Consider the following 26,402-nt stretch of genomic DNA (forward strand, 5'->3'; position numbering starts at 1 on the left):
GACACCGACAGGTACGGGCCGAGGCGGGGCGGCGCCGGGCGGCGAGCAGGGCCGGGGGCCGCAGGGCGGGTGTGGACCTGCGGTCGGCCGCTCCGGCTCCGCTTCAGACCTGGAGGCCCCGGCCCGCCCGGGCGGAGCGCTGCGCTTGGGAGCCCGGGGACCCCGGCGTCCGGCCCTCCGGCCGTCTGAGCTCCTCGGGGGATCCCTGGGGTGTCCGAGCCCTAGACGGCCCCGAGCGCCCCGCCCTCACCGGGACCCTCGAGTCCGAGGCCCTGCGGGCACCCGAGCCTTATGCTCGGGCGTCCTGAGCCTCCCGGGACTTCGGCGTCCGTGTGCTGGGGAGTCTGAACCCCCGCCGGACCCGCACGCTTTCCCGGGTCGGGGCAGCCTGGTGCCCTGGGATCGAGGGGGTGTCAGGCCGCGTCTCCCCGCCGGAGCCTCGGTCTCCACGCGGGAGCCCAGGGTATGAGCCCCACTGCCTTATGCCCAAGAACATGGCTCCAGTCAGGGCTCCAGAGGGTCTTAACCATCCCCTTCTCCAGCCTTCTGGGGTTACGTTCTGGGGTGGGGACATCAGGCCTCAAACCTCTCTTCACCCCTCGCCCCCCGGGGTCACGCCCTGGCCGAGCCCCTCCTTCCGGGGCTGGGACGCGCGGCTCTGTTCCCTTCAGGCTCTATGTGGGAGGTGGGCTCTCCGTCCCCTGGAGCCGGGCTTAGGGTTCTGAGGGCAGAGGGGCGGCAGGCGGGCTGGAGGAGCCTCGCCTCCTGGGCAGTCTCCTTCCTGCCGGGCCCCCGCCCCTCTCCGGCCTCCGATGTCCGAGCTCCCAGGGCCGGCAGCCCTCAGCCCCGCCGCCTCCGCTCCCGCGTCCTGTTGCCAGCCCTTCCTACTCAGGGCTCCAGGGCTCCAGCCGCTCCTCGAGGGAGGGGCCTGGCTCAAGGTCATGGCCGGCTGTCTGCCCACCGGTAGGCTGAGCACTGATCCCCAGTGTCACCTGCCCCACCGATTAGGGGAGGCCAGGTGGGGTTAGTACCAGGCCTAGAAACCCTGATGGACCAGAGTGTAAAAACACTTTGGGATTCTGGCCAGTCTGGCGGCCCTTCCTGACACCGGATTCCTTAACGGAATCCTTGAAGTGGCCTCAAACCTGGTCTAGATGCTAAGCAGAGCTAATGGATGCCGTCTAGCTTGGGCCTCAATGTACTGCACAGGGCGTTTTATAGTGTTTCTCACCCCATCTTCTTTTAATCTGTGCTTTGCATTCGTCCACCTTCAGGGGAGGTAGGGTAGGGCCAGATCTTGTGTACAAACTGACAGTTGTTTCCCTTTATAAGGAGAGCACTTGTGGATGGCACCAGAGAGAGTTTGTTGGCATTTAGGACCAGAATCAATGGCAGTAACTTCAAAAGTAAAGAGTGTTCCAACTTTGGCTCTTTGCTTAAGTGTGTTTGGACTCTACATAGCAAGTCTAGGTTAGTCAGGTTCATGTTTTGTTTTTGTAGGTTTACTCATTTAAAGTTATAGAAAGAAGTGTTTCCTTTACTCCGGCTGTTGAACATTTCCTATTTTAAGAAATTTGTCCTTGTAATCTCTTCTTTAAATAAGTGTACACAGTAATTTTTAGCAGATTCCTAATTTTACATAAAAATGTAGCTTTAAAAAAGATCTTTGGAAAGAAATCAGTAGTTTTCCAAATGCTGTTTATTTTCTTATATGTTTTTACTGTCATTGTTGACAAATAAAAGTTAATCTTCTCTGGAAATGCAAGACACTATTGACAAATAAAAACAGATTTTTCCTGGAGGTTAACTCTTGTAGAGCTTTTTGGGGTTTCTGGTGGTGGAGGCCTCTCAGTTGGGATAAGAGTATCTCCTGGCACTGAGGTGAATAACTGGAGGTGGGGCAAAGTGCTTGGAAAGGATCCCGAAAGGGCCGGTTCCAAGTGGGATGCCTGCCACAGCCAACCTGGAGTGTCAGGCTTGGTGGGCTGGTGTCCGACATGCTTGGCTCAGAGCAAGATTGGGAGCCCACTGTTCTAACTAGGATCTACTAGCTGAGCAATCTTGAAACCCATTTAAACTTTTGTGTCTCAAGTTCCCTCATGTTAACTTTACAGAATACTAAAAATAATCTCTGTTTTGTAATGCTAATAAACAGCAGTTATTGTAATGACAACAGTAAATCAGCACTGACTGTAAATACTGCAGCTGGAACCAGAGGATTTCTGTTGTCTGCAGTTACTGACTGAGGGGGTCCCTTGTATCAGCACTGTCTGGTGTCCAGGTACCAGCAGTGCAGCTCCAGGACAGTTAAGAAGAACGATAAACCACTGTCGTCTCCCTTCCATTTATATCATTTTATGAATGAGCCTGATGAACAGGTTTGCAAAATTGATTTCGGGAAGGCTTAAAGAGGATCGGTGCAGAATATGAAGTTCATTGATGCAATCTCTTAGGCCTTTTTTGCCTTAATCTAGGACAGGGCTTCTCAACCTTGGTACTATTGGCATTTGGGGCTGGATAATTCATTGCTGTGGGGGCTATCTCGTGTATTGTAGGAAGTTTAGCAGCCTCCATGGTCTCTTCTCACAAGGTACCAGCAGCAATCCCCCCAGTCGTGATATTCAAAAATGTCTCTAGGGCTTCCCTGGTGGCGCAGTGGTTGGGAGTCCGCCTGCCGGTGCGGGGGACGCGGGTTCGTGCCCCGGTCCGGGAGGATCCCACATGCCGTGGAGCGGCTGGGCCCGTGGGCCATGGCCGCTGGGCCTGCGCGTCCGGAGCCTGTGCTCCGCAATGGGAGAGGCCGCAGCAGTGAGAGGCCTGCGTACCGCAAAAAAAAAAAAAAAAAAAAAAAAAATGTCTCTAGACATTGCCATATCACATCTGGATGAGAACCTCTGATCAGGACAGTCTAGTCCCCAGGTCAGTCACCAAAAGCAAGCAGTTTAACGATCAGTTACATCGAAAAGATACACAACTTTGAATTGTAGGTAATTTTTGGTAAGTTTATAAGTGCCTATCCCTTGCAGCTGCATCAAAATGCAGATGTATTGGTTTGGCCCTCCATTTACTAGTGGGGGCATCTTGCAGTGCTTTTCATCCCATCTTTCTTTCTTCTTTTTTTTTTTTTTAAATTGAAGTATAGTTGATTTACAATATTGTGGTAGTTTCAGGTATACAGCAAAGTGATTCAGTTATATGTATTTCAGATTATTTTCTATTATAGATTATTATACAATATTGAATCTTCTTCCCTGTGTTATGCAGTAAACCCTTGTTGCTTATCTATTTTATATATATTAGTGTGTCTGTTAATCCCATACTCCTAATTTATCCCTCCCCTCTTCCCCCTTTAGTAACCATAAGTTTGTTTTCTATGTCTGTGAGTCTGTTTCTTGTTTGTATATAGATTCATTTGTATTATTTTTCAGATTTCACATATAAATGATATATAATATTTGTCTTTCTCTGTCTGACTTCACTTAGTTTGATAGTCTCTAGGTCCATGCATGTGGCTGCAAATAATATTTCCTTCTTTTTTATGGCTGAGTAGTATTCCATTATATAAATATATATATACCACACCTGCTTTATCCAGTCATCTGTTGATGGACACTTAGGGTGCTTCCATGTCTTGGCTGTTGTAAACAGTGGTGCAGTGAACATTGGTCACCCCATCTTTTCTTAAATCTGTGCTTTGCATCCAGCCACCTTCAGGGCAGGTAGAGTAGGATATCAGCTTGGAAAAACTGTCTGGTTTTTCTGTTCATTTCCTTTTTTTTTTTCTTTCATAGATTCTTCTGTGACCATGAGAGAGAGGGAAATAAAGAATAATCCATGAGTTTTAAACACCTTGTCTTGAGGTTATAGTCATGTTGGAAGGTCTTGTAGCCTGGGTTCTCAATACCTACCTGGGGAAATATGTCAATAACCTGAACACTGATCAGCTGTCTGTTGCACTTCTGAAAGGTGAGTACATGTATCTCTTTTTGGTGAAGTATATGCTTTGCAGATTGCATTTCTATTTTTTATGTTCTTTTTGTTGTATTGAGAATAATAAACCCCGATGGACAGATGGCTTTGTATTAAATATGTGTAAAAGGAAATAATGTTCTTCCATATGACACTGATTATTATTACAGGGTAACTTAAGTATATAGCTGGATTGTTGTAGATTTTAGGGGACTGTTAAATATTAAAAGGAAAATAAAAAAGAAGACCATGCTACTGGTGACTGTGCTTTACCCCAGTTAATTTTTTAGTTTTATGAATCTTTGTGGAGGCAGCCAGGAGGTAGTGACAATGGCATTGGCTTTGGCTTCAAATCCTGCTGGGTTACTTGTTAGCTACATGAACAAGTCACTGAAATTCTGAGCCTCAGTTTCTTTAGAAAAAGAGGGTAATGTACCTTTACAGCATTGCTAAAAGGATCAAGTGGAGTGACCATTGAAGCTCCTATCCTGCTGGTGTGTAATAGACACCCAGTAGAAGTTTTAAAATACGTTACTGTGGGGTCTTCCAACAGAATTTCTGAGTTCTTGTCTTGCTGAGTAGTAACGTACCTAAAGCTTGAGACATTTTAGCCTTTACAGGTCTATACTGTGTAAATGCAGCCTAGTGGTTTGATGTGGGGATTGGAAAGCGGCTTTCTTCTCCTTCTCCTTGTTTTAATTTAAGTTCTGTTTGCTCAACTCAAAATGGAACCCTTTAACAAATCTAGAGAAAGAAGATAAAGTCAGTTTGCAAACATGTAGAATCATAGAAAGTGGAAACGAGGCCTCAGATACAGTGGAAACCTCCTGGGCTTCCTGGGAGTATGAGTTTTGACAAGTGGACCAGGGCAGGTTAGCGGGGCTAGCAGTGATCCAGATGTGTGTATAGTCTGAGCACAGGGTGCAGTGATTTTCTCTTCCCAGAAGCAGCATTCTCCGGGGTTTTCTGACCCACCTAAACCAGTGGAGTTTAGGAGCAATAGGTGGTGGCGAGCTAGCACGGTCCCCGCTCCCTTCCTTCCTTTGGAAACAGAAGTGGGTTCTTTCCTGTTCTTCCGCTTTTCCTTCTGCCCTTTCCTAGAAGGGAGCTACTTAGTGGAAAGTGAAAGTGACCAATTGTCAGGGCAGGGCTGTGTTCAAAGTACAATAGTAGTGTCAGGTTCACCTCTTTGGTCACTTATTGAAGTTTGCAGATACACTGTGAAGCTAAGCAGGTTGTACAGGGCAGGTAACAGGGCCTAGAAGGAGCAACATTGTGATTAGCAACAACATTGCTAATAACAGAGCTGTCTTTCTCAAGAGTGGTATGGTCAGAAGAGGGATCTTTGCTAAAGAAATGAATAAATAGAAATTTGTGGTACCTGATAAATCATGGAGTCTATACTAATAATAGATTTCTAATCTCAGCAATTTTAGACAGAACATACCTTGTAAGGACAACTGTGTGTATCTCTGAAGCTTTCTACTGCTTTTCTGTGCTTATCTCTTCTTAAAAATTATTCTCTATGGCTTTTAATGAACCTGTGGAATTTGAGGAATGTTTCTCTGCAGAATAGAAAAATGCTTTTTCTTTCAAAACTTGTGTCAGTTAGGTACTCCGTCCTTATGGCTCCAAAGCACACCACGATGCTTGGCCAGAAAAGTTTTAGAGCATTGCAATGCACTGAGAGAATGGCTTTGTAAAGGAGTTGACACTTTTTGTTGATCTTGATGACATAGTTAAGCAGTGTTTGGGGGCAGAGGGTACTAGATGGGAATAAGAATGTTATTTCAGTCTGTCTGCAGATATTTACAGTTGCTTTGGAAGATGCAAAGGAGACTGAAATAGTGGTCAAGGGTATGGATTTTGTAGCCAGACTGGGTTTGAATCCCAGTTCCTCCATTTACCAGTAACTTGGGTAAATTACTCAAATTCTTTTTTCTTCTTCTGACAGTTTTATTGAGATATAATTGATATAGAGCACTGTGTAAGTTTAAGGTATACAGTATAATGGTTTGACTTACATACATCATGAAATGATTATCACAATACGTTTAGTGAACATCCATCATCTCCTACAGATACAAAATTAAAGAAATAGAAAAAACATTTCTTCTTGTGATGAGAACTCTTCGGATTTACTCTCAACTTTCATATATAACATATATGTTAACTATATTTATCATGTTGTACTTTACATCCTTAGTACTAAATTACTCAAATTCTACTAAGAATTAAATAGAAAATTAAATATTAAAATTGCTTTAGTCTCCCTTTGTGCAAGTTGGAAGTAATATTAACTGTCTCGTAAGGTTCTAAGAACTAAACACATTAATGTAGGTTCAAAGAGCTTAATACTGTTCTTGGTCCTCAGTGAGTGTTAGTTATCATCATCATACGATCATCAACATATGATTAGCTGGTTGGACTTCACGGGTAGATTGTGCACACATTCTAAAAGCAATAAAAATGCAAAGTAGCATATGAGTGGTGGAAGGACAGAGATAGCACTTGTATAACATTTCGTTTGTTCAGTCATTCGACAGACTTTCGCTGAGCAGCTGCTTTGGGTAAGGCTCTGTGTTATGGAATGATACAAGACGGGGAGACAGTAGGAAATACTTGGAGCTCAGGCATAGGGTCTAGCCCTGGTTTCACCACGTGACAGCTGTTTGTGACCGTGAGCAAGTTAGGAAGCCTCCTCTTCACCCCCTCTCCCTCCTGCCGCCGGAGACCACACAGGTCTGGTATGGACTCTAGTACTACCACTGACCAGATCTATGATTTTTAAGCAGACTGCTTGTCCTCTAAGCCTCATTTTTCTTATCTTAAAAACGAAGAAAATAATAGTATTTCCTCATATTTTTGTGAGGATCAAATGAAGAAATGCATATGAAATGCTTGGGACATAGTAAGATCTCACTGAATGATAGCCATCCTCATCTTCCCCCTCCTCCCCCTCCCCCCTCCCCCCTCCTCCCTCCCCTCCCCTCCCCCTCCCCCTTCCTCCCCCTCCTCCCCTCCCCTCCCCTCCCCCCTCCCCCTCCCCCCTCCCCCTCCCCCTCCCCCTCCTCCCCCCCTCCTCATCGTCGTCGTCGTCGTCGTCGTCGTCGTCATCATCATCATCATCATCATCATCCCAGCTCCACCTCTATAATCCCTGCCCTCAGAGAGCCATTAACCAGTCCTGGAGACAGAGATAAGTGTACAGTAATACAAGGCAGTATGTATTACATTGTTATACTAGAGATACAGGCATAATGCAGTGGGAGGGGAGCCATTCATCTTGTCTGGAGGACCCTGAGAAAGCTATTCTGGGGGTGGCTTTGAGTGGGTCTTAGCAGGATTTTGATAGATGGCCCAGGCTGGGTGACCACATTCCAGGCAGAATGAGGTGTGTGAGCAGAGGCAGAAGGCTGAAACCTGCAGGGTGTCTTTGGGATGGTTTGGGACCAGAGGATAGCGGCTGCCAGTGTTGAGTCAAGGAGTCTGAACTCTGGGCCATGGGCATACATGCATACATTTAGATTCCCCCTCCTTTTTTTTTTTTTTTTTTTTAAATAAACTCTGAACCTCAGGTTGGCCCTCTAAATGAGGTTGGCTTCCCTAGAGCTGAGGGAAGAGGATTGGGTAGTCATTAGGTATTACTCTAAATTCACCTCAGCTGGTGACTAGATTTCTTGTTAACCTGAGGTGAGGAATTTTTGGATGAGAGAGCCATCCATAAATGAGTCTGCAAATTATCTGTCTGGAAATCAACAAACATTATTATCTATAAGGTGCTCACCTATGCTGGGTGCTTTGTGGCCTGGTCCCTTGGAGGGACCTTTTCCGGCAGGGCCAGTTGTGGGTACATATGAGTGGGTGGGGAAGTAGGAAGCCTTTGATCTGTGTTTTGCCTGATTACCTTTTTTAAAAAAATATTTATTTTTATTTATTTATTTTTGGCTGTGCTGGGTCTTAGTTGCGGCACACGGGATCTTTTTTTTTTTTCAGTTGTGGCATTTGGACTTCTTAGTTGTGGCATGAGGACTCTTAGTTGCAGCATGCATGCGGGATCTAATTCCCCGGCCAGAGATTGAACCCGGACCCCCTGCCTTGGGAGCGCAGAGTCTTACCCACTGGGCCACCAGGGAAGTCCCTGATTCCCTTGTTTTTCACTTGCTATAGGCTGCCATTTCCCCTCATTCTGTCCCGTGTGTCCTCTCCTTTCTAGACCACCTCCTTTGCTGTCTGTGCTTCAGCTTCTTTAATTTTTCATTGCATGGATTGCCTGCAGTTCTTTCCACTTCTCCACTCTGTACAGCAGCCATGGAAACCTGGGGCCCTCTGCCTTTGTGACAGATTTGGGTATTGAAAAATAGGGCGAATGATTCAGATTGCAAATGTTGCTCTTCAGAAGTTATATGCTTTCCTCCCTTTAAGTCGGCTTCAACTGATAAGGAATGTGTCTCATGTTTTTTCCCCGTTATGCTCATTTTCTCCCCAAGTGTGGATATAGGGTTGTTTCCGGGCTCTCTGGGATTATTAACTTCTCCTTTTGGTTAGTCTTATGGTAAGTGGAGCCCCATGTGAATAGATGTTCTTGCAAAAGTCTGAAAAATAAGTTGGGTGCATTTGCCAATGAATCCGCCAAAATGCTAGCTTTGAATACTTCTTTAGATGCCAGTAACGCACAAGTCTTAATCATTCAAAGGGGAAAATAATTAAGTTTCTTGTATTAGTGTGTCTTTGGAGGAAAAGACTTGCTTTCCTTTCTTCTGGGTTCTCTTACCAGTTAATGGTTGCTGGGTGGTTGTTGTCTGTACTCCCTGTTCTTGAGAGTACATTTCAGACAGATTTAAGTGACTCAGAAATTGACTTGTGTTGCACAGATGAACAACTTTATAAAACGACTGTTTCCCCAGCACTTTGAAGATGGGGACCCTGCCTGCCTTTGTTTTTATTCCCAGTGGCCAGCACAGTGCCTTAGGCGCAGGGAGGGTTTTCTTCCATAAAAACCCGAATGCACTTTTTGGCCAACCCAGTATGTGTAAAGGGTTGATTTCCATAGCTGGGAGAGAGAGAGATCTAGCTGCACCCTTGTGACCAATCCTTCAGTCTGCTTTGGAGACATCTTGTGCTTTTGGATTTAAGTAATTATAGAAACTGGGTCTGAAAAGGACCTTCAGGAGTGGTCCTGTTCATGCCTTTGCTCTCTGACTGGTTATTACACCTGCGAGTGAGGGTGCAGAGAGAGTATAAATTCCTCTTGATGACCAACTGTACAGGGGCTCTCTGACCTGGTATGGAGTACACCCATTTTGTGGGAGGGGGAGGGCGGTGGGTAAGGAGAGCTTGTTAAAAATTGCAAATTTCTGTTTCAGACCCAGGAGCCTGCATTTCATCCTAGGTGATTCAGATGTTAATGGTCCTCTGGTGGAATAGTAGCCTAAACTAGGGGTCTGTAAACCGGCCAACTGGCCACATCCCCCTGCTAGCTGAGAATGGCTTTTCCATTTTTAAAGGCTTGTAAAGAAACAAAACAAAACAAAAGGAGAATATACAGTAGACACTATAAGTCCTGAAATATTTACTATCTGGCTCATTAGAGTTAGATCCCTGCCTAAATCCTTCATCTGCTGGTAAGCTTCAGCTGTTATTTACATGTCAGTGGGCTGATCGGGAAATTAGTACAGAGAATGCACATTGGTATAGCCTGGGCCTAGATGTGAAACTCTCCCTTTACCCTTCATTGATTTGCACACAACAGGCAACTGCTGCATTTGTTGGATGAACATGTTATGTTATTTTTATTTTTTAGGTGCTGTTGAATTAGAAAACTTGCCTTTAAAGAAAGATGCCTTGAAAGAACTGGAATTACCATTTGAAGTCAAAGCTGGTATGTGGAACAAGGGGGCGGGAGGCAGTTTTGAGTCTTTTATCGATTGGGATGTGAAAACTGAGAGCCCTTGAGTTTGGCTCTGTTGGACCAGGAAGAGGCAGGGTTGGAAGGGTAGAGTTTAGATCAGTCTTCAAGTGTGGTCTCTAGGCCGCTAGTATCAGGATGATCTTGGGGGTGGTGGTGGGGAGGTCAGGTGGCCCCCAGACTTACTGAAATCAGAGTCTCTGAGGGAGTGTTGTTGAACCTGCATCTTTAATAAGCACCCCAGGTGATTCTTATGTTTACTGAAGTCTGAGAATTTCCATCCTAGATACAGGGGGTTCTTATTTTCAGAGGATTCATATTACTAAGAGACAGTTTACTCTATTGAATGAAAGGTGGGCTCTGGAACAGTATGCTTGGGTTTCTATTCCATATCTGCCATTTTCTGGCTGTGTGACCTTGGGGAGGTTCCCTAACCACTCTGTGTGTGCATCCTCATCTTAGGATGGGATAATACTAGTACCTGTATCATAGGTTTGTTGAGAGGAATACCTGAGTTAATGCATTAAAATGACTAGAACAGTGCCCGGCACACTCAGTCGATGTTTGCAATTATTATCGGAGTTTTGCAGTTACTGGATTTGGTAAGGAAACAAGAATTATCACAGAATAAAAATATTCTCTATTAAGTGACCACTTATAAAATTAGTCCCTCTTTAGACACTGCTCGTCATTGAACAAGCCTGTTGATATCAGTCAGTCTTTCCCTTTTTTTGAGGGTACTTATATTACAATAAAGTGCAAGTACAATGCAAATCAGTTGCTAGGTGAAATAAAATAGAAATCTTGCAAGAGATTTAGGCTTTCTTGAAGTCAATTCAAGTCATAGGTGAACTGCCAGAATCATAAGCAAAGGCACCGACAAGTTAGAATCTGAAAGAAACTCTCAAGAATGATAAAACGGTGGATACTTTCAAGAGAGTTCTTATTTGACTATCAAAGGATTAAGAGAGGCTCTTAGGGAAAATTGATGTTTTCTAATATTTTGGCAAAAGTGACCCTTTTTATGCTTGTTCTGCAAAAATAAAATGTAACAGAAGTTATATTTTGCTGTCATATAAGTGTCCTCCCAATTAATTTAGGTTAGAATTGCAACTGTACACTAATTATTGTTAAAATTCTTTGTTGTGAAAATTGGTGTATGGTTTCAGTTATAATATAAATTTTATTAAATGTAAAAAACTTACTTTCATTTTTCTAAAGTCAAAATTAAAATATTTTTTCATTATTTGTTGTAAGATTTCTGCATCTGTTACTGGATTACACAGTTGATCATTTGGTGTTAATGATACTCTGTTATCTTAAATATAACAGATCGATCCTGCTCGAATTCTAGATCTTAGACAGTAATGATAACAGTCTGATAACATGTGTTGCTTTCAGAGGTAGACTGTTAGTTGGGCTGTGTGGATCTTTGAGAAATGGTAGAACTTGGGAAATAAGTGTCACAATTCTCCCAGGCCATTTAGCTTTCCCATCAGCCCGAGTTCTCATGAAGAATCGGAATTCTTTCTCGATAGAGTACCACTGCACCGTGACCTACGTTTCGGTTGCTGTGTTCAAGATTGGACATATTGCTGAGTCTGATAACTCCCAATAAGTACCTATCAACCAGCTAATTAATAATGAACAAGAGATGAGTGTGTGCCCACGGGCTAGTACAGGTGCCATGGGAAGAAAAGACACCCCGAGGAAGTTTACGATGTAGTCCTGTTGGGGAAGAGGTAGTTTCCAGAGGGAGATGTTGCATTAGATGTGAAAAAGTTACACTGACCTTTTTCCATCTTCTGCTTTATTATGCCTCGTTCTTACAGATCTCAGCCCACTAATGTTTGTTTCACATGTACGAAAACTTGCTGCTTGTTTTCTTAAATTAAAAGGTAAATGGTAATAATACTCCTTAAAGAAAACTAGAATACAGAAAAATAGAATTTAAAAATGTGTGCAGACAGTTAACAAGACTTTCCTTTTCGCAGGCTTAATTGGGAAGGTAACCCTTCAGATTCCCTTCTATCGCCCCCATGTGGACCCTTGGGTGATCTCTATCTCCAGCCTTCACTTAATTGGAGCCCCTGAAAAAATACAGGATTTCAATGATGAAAAGGAGAAGCTGTTGGAAAGGGAACGCAAGAAAGCTCTCCTTCAAGCCCTGGAGGAAAAGTGGAAGGCAAGGCAGAAATCCTTTTGTCCATGAGAGCGGTGGTGGTGAGACTTGAAATGAGCAAAGCACTAGATTCTGCTAACACTGGCTCTTTCCTTTGTAGAACGAACGCCAGCAGAAAGGGGAGTCCTACTGGTATTCAGTTACTGCCTCGGTAGTTACGAGAATTGTGGAGAATATTGAAGTAAGTCCTAATGGCTTTTATAAAGTATGAACACAGAAGGGATCGCTCAGGCTTAAGTGCATTTCACGTCCGTCGTTGCTGTTTCCTGTGCGTTTAACTGATAACAGGGTGTCTGCAGAGAGCGCTGATTGCTCATGTGTGCCTTTTCATAGGCAGTGCCAGAGGGAAAACCTGACAAGCGAGTCCAGCTCTGGGCAGACACAGGTTTTTCTTGCTTCAGTTAGTGTGAGTAGGAGTTTTCATTTCATTGACATTTCACTTCATTTTCTTTTCGAATATTGGAACCCTACTTGCTGAGGGATTTACCTCCCAAGAAGCCAGGTCACCTGAGTCTTCATGACTAAATCACTTAATCTCTTAGTCTCAGTTTCTTCATCTGTACAATGAGAGGGGTTGGATGTGGTTTCCAGTTGATTCTGTAGTGAACTGTGAACAGCCCAGTAAGATATTTACTCTCACTGATGTGTCTGGAGGCAGTTTGATGAGTTTCAGTGCTAGGGCTGTTGGCCCTGTTTTCTGCTTTAATTATTGTTTTGTTTGTCCTCAAAAACTAGAGCAGGGTTCACACTAATTTTCAGTGTGTCGTAAGTGTTAGCCCATACTTAATTACCTCCAGGGTTTTCTTGCAGTACCAAAGTGACACAGGCCACATGTTTTTAAGGTGTCCCACTTCCCCCCAAAATACAGCCTGAGGTTGCTGGATTCATAACTTTGATAACATTGGGGGAAAAGATCAGTACATTTGAGGTGACTGCTTTGAATTCTTTTCCAGGCAGTTATTTATTTATTTTAGCTGTCATTGACTTTTAAAAAAATTCCTCGTTATTTTTATTTTATTTTTAATAATAGCTTTATTGAGATTTAGTTCACATACCATAAAGTCCACACATTTAAAGTGTACAGTCTAGTGTTTTTGGTATATTTACAAAGTTGGGCATCGATCACCACTGTCTAATTCCAGAACATTTTCATCGTACCCAGCTAGTAGCCACTTCCAATTCCGCTCTCCCTCCAGCCCCCTACAACCACTAATCTACTTTGTGGATTTGCCTAGTCTGGACATTTCACATCAATGGGGCTGTCCTGGCCTTTTAGCATAATGCTTTCAAGGTTCATCCATGTTGTGGCATGTATCAGGACTTTACTCTTTTTATGACTGAATAATATATTCCATTGTATGGATTGCCAAAGATAAAAAAAGCTGGAGTGACGTTAAAGTGGTGAAAACAGACTTTATTCAGTGACTTCTGACAGTAGGGGAAGGAGCAGAACTCCATTCCAGTTTGTACAGAGGTGACCAGGCCTTGTGAAGGGACAATGGGGGCGGGGTGGGGGTGGGGAGAGGGCTCAGGTGAAAAATTACAAAGGGTTGGTCAGTGTAGATATGATTAGGCCAGCTGTGTCTGCTAGCTGGGCTTCTGTCCTCCCAGAGAGAGGGGAGACGGAGGCCCCGTCCTTCCTGAGGATTCCATTTCCAGGGAGTGGCTTTTAGGTCCCTGAGTTGTAGGAGACACATCGCATAGGGACAGAGAAAGGGTTCGCAGTTGGAAGCCCTTTTTGGTAAATGCTCTAAGAAGGGTGTCGGGTGTGCTCTTGTCAGGCATCGGCTAGAACACACAGCCCTGAGCTTTTCTAGATGGGAACTCAGGAAGGGGATGGAATGTCCTGGGGACTCAGCCTTAGGCTGCTAGAAGCCTGCATTAAAATTTGGTCAGGTCTCTTAGGGTAGGCATTTGAATGGAGTGCTCATACCTAGAGTTTTTTCAGTTCTCAGGATAGACCACATTTTGTTTATCCGTTTGTCAGTTGATGGACATTTGGGTTGTTTCCACTTTTTGGCTATAAGGAATATTGCTGCTATAAACAGTCATGTGTATGGTTTTGTGTGAACGTATGTTTTCAGTTCTCTTGAGTATATGCCTAAGAGTGGAATTGTTGAGTCATATGGTAACTATATATTAAATTTTTTGAGGAACTGTTTTACAGCTTTACCAGTAATGTGTGAACATTTCAGTTTTTCCACATCCTGATTAGTATTTGTTATTGTCTGTCTTTTAATAATGGCCATATTAGTGGGTATGAACTGAAATCTCAGTGTGGTTTTGATTTGCGTTTCCTTAATGGTTAATGTTGTTGAGCATCTTTTCATGTGCTTATTGGCCATTTGTATATCTTTTGGAGAAATGTCTGTCCAAATCCCATTTCCATTTAAAAAATGTATTTATTTATTTTTAACTATTGAGTTGTAAGAGTTCTTTATATATCCTGGATTTTAGTCCCTTGTCATCAGATATATGATTTGCAAATATTTTCTCGCATTCTATGGGTTGTCTTTTCACTTTCTGTTATTATTATTATTTTTTTTTTTTGCGGTATGCGGGACTCTCACTGCTGTGGCCTCTCCCGTTGCGGAGCACAGGCTCCGGACGTGCAGGCTCAGGGGCCATGGCTCACGGGCCCAGCTGCTCCGCGGCATGTGGGATCTTCCCAGACCGGGGCACGAACCCGTGTCCCCTGCATCGGCAGGCGGACTCCCAACCACTGTGCCACCAGGGAAGCCCTCTGTTATTATTTTTTAATTCATTGAAGCAGAGACCTTTTTCTGTAGCCCCACTGTAGGGGCAAGGGGAAATAAATAAGGTCAAAATGGAGATGCCCTGCTGGTGTGCCTGTGTCCAGGTTTGAGGACACAGAGGCAAGATTAAGATATCATAAGAGAGGGAGGGCCAGTTATCTAGATACAATGGCACTACTTTATTTCAGTGTTTAAGGTGTTTTCTGAAACGATTTGATGAAAGTATTGTAATTCTCTTCTTGAGAAGGCACTGATCACAAAGAAGTGTCATTCATGTCCAGTTTGTGATTATAAATCTCTGAGGAACTTAGATTATCAGGTGTGTGTGTGACATAAGCTATGCGTTTGTGTAAAATGCCTGCTGTGGTTTACTTAAGTAAACTCCTGCCTGTGGTATTCAGCCTGCAGCTGAATGTCTAAATGTGCAACAGTTGTCTGTTGTGCAACAACCTGCAGCAGTTGTCTAAATGTGTTTTTTTCCCCTGCTGCAGTTAAAAATTCAAGATGTCCATTTGCGCTTTGAAGATGGTGTTACCAATCCTTCCCATCCTTTTGCGTTTGGCGTCTGCATTAAGAATGTGTCCATGCAGAATGCTGTGAACGAGCCTGTGAGTATGAAATAACGACTGTAACCCGGGAAGAAAGCACTCGATCTGGAGCATTTAGGGCTCTGCCTTGTGTCCTTTTGTGTTAGGTAAATGAGATCACAATCTTCTTCTCCATGTTCTTTGGAGGGTGTGGATGTCTCTTGTCTCATTTGCTGAAATAGGGAAACAGTTAATTTCTTCTGACCTGTTCTTATTTAATTCATCCATTAGACGTTGGCACATTTTGTACACGAAGAAACTGAGGTGCAGAAAGGATCTTATCTTTGATTTTCTTCTTACATTACATGCACTCTCGGGGTACGCTCATTCTGTTTCATAGTTTCAGCAGCCGCCTGGGAATATTTGCCGATGGCGCCCGCATCTCGAAGGGCCATTCTCCACCCCTCTTCTGACCTTCAGATTCAAGGTCTCTAACTACCTGTGGGATGCCTCTGTGGTATTTAGGCTCCTTATAATCAAAATGATCCCATTATATTCCACCTGCCCATTTCACTCCCCTGAAACCAACTGTTTTCCTTCATTCTCTAACATGTTACTGAATGTTACAAACACTCATATGAAAGCTGACATCGTTAGAGCCCTTTTATGTGCCAGGCACTGCTCTGAGTGCTTCACATGGCTTATCTCATTGAATTCCCAGTAATCACCACTGTTACCCTTGCACTACAGCCGAGGACCTGAGGAGCAGAAGGATGAGTGAGTGGTGGGGGGTCGGGTCTAGAACTCAGGTGCACCGGCTGTAGATCAGGGGTTGGCAAACTGTGGCCTGGGGGCCAAATCTGCCCCGCCTATTTTTGTAAATTAAGATTTAGTGGATCACTGCCACGCCCATTCATTTACATGTTGTTAAGGCTGCTTTTGTGCTGCAGTGGCAGAACTGAGTAGCTGCAGCAGAGAACGAATGGCCCCCAAAGCCTAAATATTTGCTCTCTGGCCCTTTACAGAACAGGTTTGCCAACCCTGCTTCAGAGCACGTGTTCTTACCCATGACGCTAGTCCCTAGAAGCCTGTGCTCATCCCTTCACTTCTTATTCCTCAGTTTCCATATCCATTTGGTCACAACGTCCTGCCAGTTTTTCCCGTAAAATGTCTCAAATGTGGCTCTTACGCTTATCCTCACTGCGACTGTCTGAGTTCAGGATCCTGCCAGCTTCTGCCTTTTGCTCAATAAAATCCTGACTTCCGTGACCTCCTTGCTTCCATCCTAGGCTCTTGATTCGTTCTGTGCCAGTGCTTCTCAACCTTTCCCACGTCATGGCACACAGAGAAAGATCATGGTATTTGTACAGGACACTGGGGCAAATGGATGTGGCTGCTTGGGGCTGGAGGTGCTTAGCTCAGAGTAACCAAATACAGTGGACCCTTGAACAACATGGGTTTGAACTGTGCAGGTCCACTTAGACGCAGATTTCTTTCACTAAATACATACCATAGTATTACATGATCCTTGGATGTAGTACCTCGAATACGGAGGGCTGACTATAAAGTTATACGTGGATTTTCCACTTCGCGGAGGGTTGGCGCCCCTAACTCCCATGTTGTTCAAGGGTCGCTGTATTCCTAAATGTAACTCGATCCTATAAACTTGCTCATTATCTTGACACACCCATGACTCCATAGGGGGAAGCTCCACTTTGCACTGTTGCTAGAGTTCTGTTTCTAAAATCCATACCGGGTCCTGGTGTGCATGCCTGCATCAAAACCCTCAGTGGTTCCAAGTCCCTTCAAGTATGACATCCAAACTCCTTAATATGACAAACTTCTTATTGTATTTGTTTCCTAGGGCTATGATAATAAATCACCACAAACTAGATGGCTTAAAACAACAGAGATTTATTTTCCTTAGTTCTGGAGGCCTGAGTCCAAAATCAAGGTGTTGGTAGGGTTGGTTTGCCCCGGAGGCTCTGAGGGAGGGCCTGTCCCATGCCTGTCTCCTTGCTTCCGGTGGATGCCTTGGTGTTCCTTGGCTTGTGGATACATCACTCCAGTCTCCACCTCCATCTTCGTATGGCCTTCTTCCCCATGTGTCTGTTTTCTCTTCTTATAAGGACACCAGTGATTAGATTAGGGCCCACCCCAATCCAGTATGACCTCATTTTAATTTGATTACATCTGCAAAGACCCTATTTCCAAGTAAGGTCTCATTCACAGGTTCTGGGATGACCTGAATTTTGGGGAGTGCGGGGGATACTATTCAACCTAGTACACCTAGTAACGTTCCAACCTGCTTTTCTCAACACTTAACTAGCTCCTCACTTGAAATGTGTGTCCACACACGTGAGCTGATACTGCCCCATCCCTGAGCACAGTGCTGCAGTTACACAGATGTGCTTGCCGCCCTCTGCAGCTGTCAGGCCTTTGGTGTCGTTGGCCCCACTCCTTGAAATGTGTCCCAGTCCCTCCCTCCCACCCTTTGTCTGAAACGTACACATCTTTTGATATTCATCTGCACAGTGACATTTTCTCTTTGTTTGCTTGTGGCATCTCATATATTCTTCCTCTGCTTCCCTCTGCTTAATTAAAATTATTTGCATGTTTGTATTTCCAGTTAGTTAGATTCTGAACTCTGTAACCATGTTTTCATTCAGTTTTGTATCCTCAGCACCATGCAAAGCACCCGGTGCATGATTCTTCACAAATGGCCTGTTGAATGAATGGATAAATTTGTGAATAAAGAATCATCTTGTTTTCTTCCCTGTCTTCCCCTCAGGTACAGAAATTAATGCGGAAAAAGCAGTTAGATGTGGCAGAGTTTAGCATCTATTGGGATGTCGATTGCACTTTACTGGGGGATTTGCCTCAGGTGGAGTTACAGGTATGATTGTGGCAGGGCTTTGTTATAACACAGCACGGCAGTAAAGTGGTGTAGTATCGCTGCCACATAAGGTTTTGTTCTCTGCGTCTCTGTTCCCGTTCCCACGCCCTCTCCCTGCATAGGCATTCGCTCTCGAGTATGTATGCTTGAGGTACTTGCTATGTCTGTAACTCTGAACAATATATAGGGATTTGTGTACGTTTTACATTTATAGTGTATTATTGATTTCTTTGTTTGCTTTTTTTCACTTAAATCTCTGTTTTTAAGATTGATCAGTATTGCTGCTTATACTTCTGATTCATTGCTTCTGACTATTACATGGTATTCCATTGCATGCACTTAACATATTAGCATTCTCCACTCTCTTAGCCACCAGTGTACTAAGCATCCAGATTTTTAATGAATGAAGCACCAGATCTGGTTCTTAAAGAAGAGCTTTCTTACAACATTTTATGTTGAAATTTCACCTTCGGTGGCATTCCTTTAAGAAATACTCAGAAAGTCATTATAAATCATTGGATATAAAGTATTACTGTTTGTGAAGGATATTTAAAAAAACTCAGTTTAATCTTTTTATAAAGAAATTGTAGGTGGTTTAAGTGAAATGGAGAAAAAGGACTCATATGTCCCTCAACCACCATTATCTTTGGCTTGCATGCTATTGTGGAGAATGGTTTTTGTTTTGCTAATTTGATTAAATAAATACTGTGCGTCCATACAGTAGAAGAGTATACAGCTATAAAAATAAAGGCAAAGATTTTTATGATGAATACATAATAGTCTCTAAGATACAGTATTAAGTTTAAAAAACCAAGATAAAAGAGCATATATGCCATTTGTGTAAGAATGGTTTAAAAAACCAGAAAATTAGCATTTGTCTGACTGTACAGAATGCTTCTGGTGGAGTACAGAAGAAACTGGTGTCATTGGTTGCCTGTGAGTAGGGTAACTGGGTGGCTGGAGGATGGGAGTAGGAAGGAGAGGTTGCACTTTTTTTGCCTTTTAAATTTTAAACCACGTGAATGTATTACCTAACGTACTACCTGTAAGAAATATAAATAAAAATTTTAAAATGCTAAAGAGCTTTAGATTCCCAGTTTTATCGTGCTTTTGGATTCTGATATAATATGCTGTAGATTAGACAACATTCCAACAGGTGACTTGATCCTGAAAACATTTGCTATGATGACAGCCATTCTTGTGACACTCAGGAGGCCATGGACAAGAGCAAGGAGAGTCGAAATCATCACTACATCTTGGAGCCCGTGTGCGCGTCTGCTCTTCTGAAGAGAAACTGCTCTAAAGAGCCTCTGAGGTCTCGGCACACTCCCCGTATTGAATGTGATATTCATCTGGAGACCATTCCCTTGAAACTCTCTCAGGTTCCCTGTTTCTCCCTGAACTATCGGACTGGTAACTGGGGTGAAGGAGGTGTGTTGATAGAAGGGTCTGGATACTTCGAGGTCCCCTCGTGGGAAAGGAAGTGTGCATGAGACCAGGCTGTGGTGGTTGCAGAGCCCACTGTCTTTATACAGTCGGATTGGGTGGGTCTCAGGTTAGTTTTGATTTGATATTTTAAGTGCTGAACAAAGAGTACAAGAGAGACAGTACATTTACGTACTTTACTGACGGTTCAGAGAGACATTGACACTTGGTGCTGGAGTTTAGTCTTGCAGTTTGCAGTGGATTTCAGCTCAGTGGGTTGACTAATGTGACTTGTTCCTGTGACGTATATGTCTTAACTGAGCAAAAGAAACAAACCAATTCTAACCTAGTGTCTCTTAACCTCTAATAAAAAGTTGCAATACCGGCAAATCATGGAATTCCTCAAGGAGCTGGAACGAAAGGAGAGGCAGTTGAAGTTCCGAAAATGGAAACCCAAAGTGGCCGTATCTGAGAAGTAAGGCTTGTCAGTTAAGTGTTGTGTCTGAAATGCATTTTCTAGCATGTTCTTCTTTTGTACCTAGATTAGAAATATGCCTCACTGTCTTTTACACATGGTTGGAAATAAAAGTACAGTCGACTTTTCTGGGCTTTAACATGCCATTTCTGTTGTTTATCATCATTGACATGCTTCTGTGGATCTCTTTGGTGTAGTGGGTTTACTCTTAGGTCGAGTGTAGTGGAATTCAGAAGGCCCTCTCGGCCTCATTTAGTAAGGAGACTGGCGTTGCTCTGGTGGGCTCTGATTGGGTGGTAAATACTTTGCAGCACTCTTGAACCTACTTCCCTGTGTCTTTTCTCCTAAGTTGTTTGGTCAGCATTTATATAGTACACTTGATAACATCTATAGCAAAAATAAATCTTTTTTATGTAGATGTGCTAAACTTGACGAGTCAATATATTAAAACTTTTTTTAGATGCTGTGTATTTCCAGTCTTCCTTGAAATATTCCATTTAAAATCTTTCATAGTCAAATCCTTGCTGATTATCTTACGAGGGTGTTTACTGTATAGCCACCACTTGATTTTCTGTGGTAGGGGCTGATGTTATGGGTGATTCAGACCAATTGAGTAATGTATTATAATCGGTGCATAAACTGAGGATCCAGTAGATTAACTTTCCCCATATGTTGAGGTTAGCCTAATATTATTTGAATTTGAGGCATAAACAGATGGCTGACAAGAGAAGAGATGTCTCAGAAGGGGAGTGGTGTGTTGTGGATTGCTCTGGGTCAATAGCGTTTTCATCGTTTTTATTGTAAGCAACTAGATGGTTATGAACTGTTTCAGCTGCCGAGAGTGGTGGTACTTTGCTTTGAACGCCAACCTGCATGAGATCCGGGAGCAGAGGACGCGCTGCACATGGGACTTCCTGTTGCGTCGGGCCCGCGATGCCGTGTCCTACACTGACAAGTACTTTACCAAGTTGAAAGGAGGCTTGCTGTCTGCAGATGACAAGGTGAGGAGGCTGTTGTCTCTCATTTCTCATCTCCAATCAGAGGGTAAGGATGTCTCTCAAAGGTGAAGAAATAAAGCCTTTGTTCGGGATCATAGTTTTACAGGATAAAGTCGGTCTTATTAGGGTGAGAGCTTCTTGAAGGCCCAGCTTTGCCTTGGCAGGAAGCATCTTCCACCTTCTGTTGCTTGAGGAGAGCCGGGCCATGGGGTGGGAGGAAGATAAAGGGGCCGTGGTCCTGCCAGGCCTACCCACTCCCCGCCCCCCCAGCTCTCTGTGCGGGGCCCAGAGAGACATTCCATCTAGTCACTCAGGTCTCTTCAACACCTGATCCTAATTCTTTTTCTACGAAGTCTATAATTAATCTCTGTAGACTTTGGCCCACATTTTCCCTAATCCCAATCGACTTGATTGACCTTAGGGTTTTGGAGGTAGAGGCTAGGCCGAGGGTGTGAAGTAGGGGTGAAGGCAAGCTTCTGTTTTAGCTACCTGCAGGACCAGAGACCCTTAGAACCAGCAGTCCTGGAGCCCTGGTGTGAAGCTCCCTCCGGGCTCTAGTCTGTCTGCCTCTGTCTCCTGGGGGAAGGCCGTAGGGAGTGTTTCCTCCTTGATTTGTTTCGGTTTTGTGAGCATCAGTTTTTATAATAGCAGTTTAGACTGTTTCCGGTATTTTGGCTTGCGTACTATCTCTTAATTCACTCTTTCTTTAGTAAATCCTTCTAAGCTTCCCTTTAGCACCTGTCTTAGCTTGGGCTGCTATAACAACATGCCACAGACTGAGGGGCTTAAACAATAGACATTTATTTCTTAACAATTCTGGAGGCTTGAAAAGTCCATGATCAAGGTGCTGGCAGATTCGGTTCTTGGGGAAGACCAACCTCCTGGCTTGTGGGCAGCCGCCTTCTCACTGTGTGCTCACTTGGCCTTTCCTGGGTAGAGAGAGACGTGTCTGCCTTCCCCTTCTTATAAGGCAACTAATCCCATCATGATGGTTCCATCCTCATCCCCTCATCTAAACCTGTTCACCTCCCATGGGCCCCACCTTCAAACCCCATCACACTGGGGGTTAGGACTTCAACATATGAATTTTGGGGGGACACATTCAGCCTATGAGAGCACCCCACTGTGGTAACCAGTGGCAGTGCTGAACCCCTGGGTGTTTTCACCTCTTCTGCTGCACCCCGGGCATGACCCACTCAATTTGCTAGTGCTTTTTTCACCAGTGTCAGGCATGGTTACTGACATAGAAACCTTATGAAAAGGATGGAATAAACCAGACCTTTTGTTTTGGATGGTTTTCTTAAAGGCACAGGCAAAGACACGGAGGGAGAGAAAAATCTAAATTACAACTGAGGTGAGCAAGTAAACACATGTAATATCCTTTCTTTTTTAAAAAAATTAATTAATTAATTTATTTGTGGTACGCGGGCCTCTTACTGTTGTGGCCTCTCCCGTTGTGGAGCACAGGCTCCGGACGCGCAGGCTCAGCGGCCATGGCTCACGGGCCTAGCCGCTCCGCGACATGTGGGATCTTCCCGGACTGGGGCACGAACCCGTGTCCCCTGCATTGGCAGGCGGACTCTCAACCACTGCGCCACCAGGGAAGCCCTATAATATCCTTTCTTAATCATAGCGTATAAGAAAACAGCTTAGGATAGCTACCTCTGCTTTCTTTTGCATCTTTGCATGTAGCTGGCCACCACTGTTCTTTCCTAATTAGCATGAAACAAATGAAAATGTCCACTTCCTTGGTAATGTCCCATATGAAACATAAAGGAGCTGGAGGCCTACACATGTACTCTGTAAACCTGGTCCTCAGTTTCCTCATCTGAAGTGGGAAGAATGATAACTGGCCACCAACTTGAATCAACTGAGGCAACGCATGTGAAGGCACTTTGTAAACCGCCATTGCTGTGCAAAGATGGGATACTCTGGCAGCACATGTTCTTCATTTCCCATTTTCAACTCAGTACTGTGTCTGCTCCCTCTGTACTTACCATTAGTCTCATCTCAGAGACCAGGTAGAATCTATTAGCGTTATATGGAAAAGCTTTTTAAACCAGAAACATAGCAATTATGGAATTAACTGTTTATCTTCATTGTTTCTTGGCCTTCGAAATGTTGGGAAACATTGGAGGCCAGTTGGGTTCCTTCACAGTACTGGACTAGTTCGTGAAGGTGTCCCGTTTTCTCTGGAGCTATAATACCTGTTTTGTTTGTTTTCACCCAAACAGGAGGAAGTGTGTCGGATTGAAGAGGAACAGAGCTTTGAGGAATTGAAGGTTTTGCGTGAACTGGTTCATGAACGATTTCACAAACAGGAAGAACTGGCAGAGGTAGGAAATCCTCTGTGAGAAGATGCGTTCTGACCCAGTAGGCTCTGAGTGCCTCTGTGGGCAGACAGAATAAGCAGCGGTGTATCACTTCCTGTTTCTGTCTTCGAGTACTCATACGTGCTCATTTTTGATTGACACAGAGCTTACGAGAGCCTCAGCTGTATTCTCCGGGAGAGTCTCCTGGAGACCCAGAACCCAGTGGAGGCAGTGGGATGCTGCAGTACCTTCAGTCCTGGTTTCCTGGCTGGGGCGGCTGGTATGGGCAGCAGAGCCCTGAAGGGAAACCAGTCGAGGGCCTGACTGCGGAGCAGCACGAACACTGGACTCCTGAGGAGATCCTGGGTAAGGCAGGCCTGGCCTTTACTTGCCCTTCTTGGCTATAGTGAAAGGAGACCCTTGGTTCATAATTCATCTGTTATTTGTGAAATGGCCCATGGTATATTTCAAATAGAAAAAAAAGTAGAAGGACTTCCCTGGTAGTGCAGTGGTTAAAAGTCCACCTGCCAGTGCAGGAGACACGGGTTCGATCCCTGGTCCTGGAAGATCCCACATGCTGCTGAGCAGCTAAGCCCATGCGCCACGACTACTGAGCCTGTGCTCCAGAGCCCACGTGCCACAACTACTGAAGCCTGCATGCTGCAACTACTGAAGCCCACATGCCTAGAGCCTGTGCTCTGCAACAAAGAGAAGCCACCTCAGTGAGAAACCTGTGCACTACAACGAAGAGTAGCCCCCGCTTACTGCAACTAGAGAAAGCCTGTGTGCAGAGACCCAACACAGCCAAAAAAAAAAAAAAAAGACATTAGTAACAGTTTGTCTCATGTTCATGGAGTCAGAGAGAGGAAGTTTCAAGAGATACTTGTTTGCAACTCCATTACTGAATTTGAATATTAATATGGTTTCAGATTGATCTGAGTGGCAGTGATTGTAAGAGAATTAAATCTGAACAAGTTCAAAAGTTTTAAACTCCGAGGCTTGAATACCAATCCCGAACCACCCTTTACACCCAGGCTGTCCAGTATGGTAGCTGTAGTCACAAATGGCTTTTTAAATTTATTAAACTAAAATAAAAAATTCACTTCCTCAGTTGACTTGCCACATGAGCCACAGTGCTCAAAGCCACTTGTGGTTAGTGGCCACTGTGTAGGACAGTGCAGTGTAGGACAGTGCACTGCATTGGGCAGTGCTGCCTTATACTGTACTTTATGATGAATTTGGCATCGTCCCTCATTTGACAGTAAGTTGATCAGGGCCCTTATAAAACAGTTAGGGTCGTTTCACATTGGTGAATAAAACAGTCACCCATGACTTTGGAGTTCTTCCCTAAAAGGGGAAGATAGTTAAGTAATGTCATAATGACTGTGATCAGTGCTTTTTAAATTTTCCCATGTGTTTTCTTAAAGTCTTTTCTTCCTCACATTTAGGCTCCGAGGAGTTTTTTGATCCCACTGCAGACGCCTCTTGTATGAACACGTACACAAAGCGAGACCATGTCTTTGCCAAACTGAACTTACAGCTACAGCGAGGGACCGTGACTCTGCTGCACCAGGAGCAGGGAGCTGCCCAGATGAATCAAAGCGCTTTCATGCAGCTTGAGTTTTCAGGTATTGCCCCAGAGAGCCACCTGATGCTCTGTATCTCTCTGGGCACTAGTGTCCACTTGAGTCTCATTATTTGCCGTAGTTATGTTCCAGAAAGTTGTGTGAATACTGAATCTAGGCTCCGAGGGGAAACACAAGGTTAGGTGCCTGCAAGCCTGTGGTCATCACATTTGTCAACGGATCAGTACATAACCTTGTCCTATGAGTGTGTGTGTTTAAAGACACCTTATTTAATATATGTTGTTGATTCATTAATTGAACTCACGGCCAGCAGCGTGTAACTCATGCCTGAGTGAAGCTTATCTACTACATGTATTTCCTCTGTAAGGCACAGCGCTTCAGCACTGTGCTTGGGGACCCTTTTAAACAGCGAAATCACCAAGAAACAGCACAAAAATGCAAAAAACTGGCACTAAATAGACCACACAAGGGCACTTGTATGAGCTGAAACAAGAAGGCAGAGCATTGCCATGTTCAGCTTCAGCTGGGAACACGCACTTCAGGTGACTCGAATTTTTGGCTGCTCTGCATATGTCCGCAGAGCACCGTGAGTATTATTTTGGGGTTACAAATAAATTTTAGTGAATCGGCGAATTTGTAAATATGAAGTCTGCAAATAATGAAGATCGACTGTATTTGACTTCTTTTTCTCAATTTGAATTAAAGGTATGTAAATAAATACCCAGATGTTGGTTTTCTCTTCTCACAAACAGATTTATTGCAGTTCATAAAATAGCCAGTTATCTGTGGCTTGTCAATAGTTTAAAGGCAAATGACCAAAAAAAAAATCCAGTTTGTTTTTGACTTTATAATCTTGAGCGCTGAGAAATCATAAACTTAGTGTGAACTGGCAGGTTGCTTGAATTTAATTGTAAAGTGCTCTGTTTAAAATTCATTCTGTTGGGAAACTTCTAATACTCCTTATAGATTTATATAGATAGACATGTAATATGTAGATAGGATTATTTTGTTCGAATTTCAAGGAGAAATAGTTCATGATATCTGATAGTCCTCTGTAAAATATTCTATCTTATACTTTTAAAATAATTAAGGCTATGATGGCATAGTATAACTCTTAACATTTATTTTCTGTAGGTGTAAAACTTCTAGCAGAATCTCTTCCTCGAAGAAACTCCTCCTTGCTTTCTGTCCGGTTGGGTGGACTGTTTCTTCGAGACCTGGCCACAGAAGGGACTATATTTCCTCTTCTGGTCTTCCCTAATCCAGTACGTACAGCAGTGGGATGGCTGATTCATCCAGGGTGTTGGTGAATTGTGGTCTGTTTTAGGCAACGAAAGTAGTATTAACTTGATTCATTCTGACATTTGA

At 43.9% G+C, this 26,402-nt stretch overlaps 1 protein-coding gene across 3 annotated transcripts in view; it reads left to right on the top strand.

Annotated features, from left to right (window-relative positions):
- Positions 1-3,869: 3,869 nt before the first annotated feature.
- The window catches only part of VPS13D (vacuolar protein sorting 13 homolog D), a gene marked incomplete at its 5' end in the record, with an annotated part of 242,440 nt that continues 219,907 nt past the window's right edge, over positions 3,870-26,402 (top strand). For all 3 annotated transcript variants that reach the window (XM_079697300.1, XM_079697301.1, XM_079697302.1), the window contains 13 exons: positions 3,870-3,966; positions 9,773-9,850; positions 11,872-12,062; positions 12,160-12,240; positions 15,307-15,423; positions 18,134-18,238; positions 19,450-19,620; positions 20,038-20,138; positions 20,971-21,139; positions 23,371-23,472; positions 23,613-23,814; positions 24,897-25,076; positions 26,169-26,299. In XM_079697300.1, coding sequence (XP_079553426.1) covers positions 3,870-3,966; positions 9,773-9,850; positions 11,872-12,062; positions 12,160-12,240; positions 15,307-15,423; positions 18,134-18,238; positions 19,450-19,620; positions 20,038-20,138; positions 20,971-21,139; positions 23,371-23,472; positions 23,613-23,814; positions 24,897-25,076; positions 26,169-26,299 — 1,725 coding nt within the window. The remainder of the gene's footprint in view (positions 3,967-9,772; positions 9,851-11,871; positions 12,063-12,159; positions 12,241-15,306; positions 15,424-18,133; positions 18,239-19,449; positions 19,621-20,037; positions 20,139-20,970; positions 21,140-23,370; positions 23,473-23,612; positions 23,815-24,896; positions 25,077-26,168; positions 26,300-26,402) is intronic.

Source organism: Hyperoodon ampullatus (assembly GCF_949752795.1).
Source record: "Hyperoodon ampullatus genome assembly, chromosome: 2".
NCBI lineage: Eukaryota > Metazoa > Chordata > Mammalia > Artiodactyla > Ziphiidae > Hyperoodon > Hyperoodon ampullatus.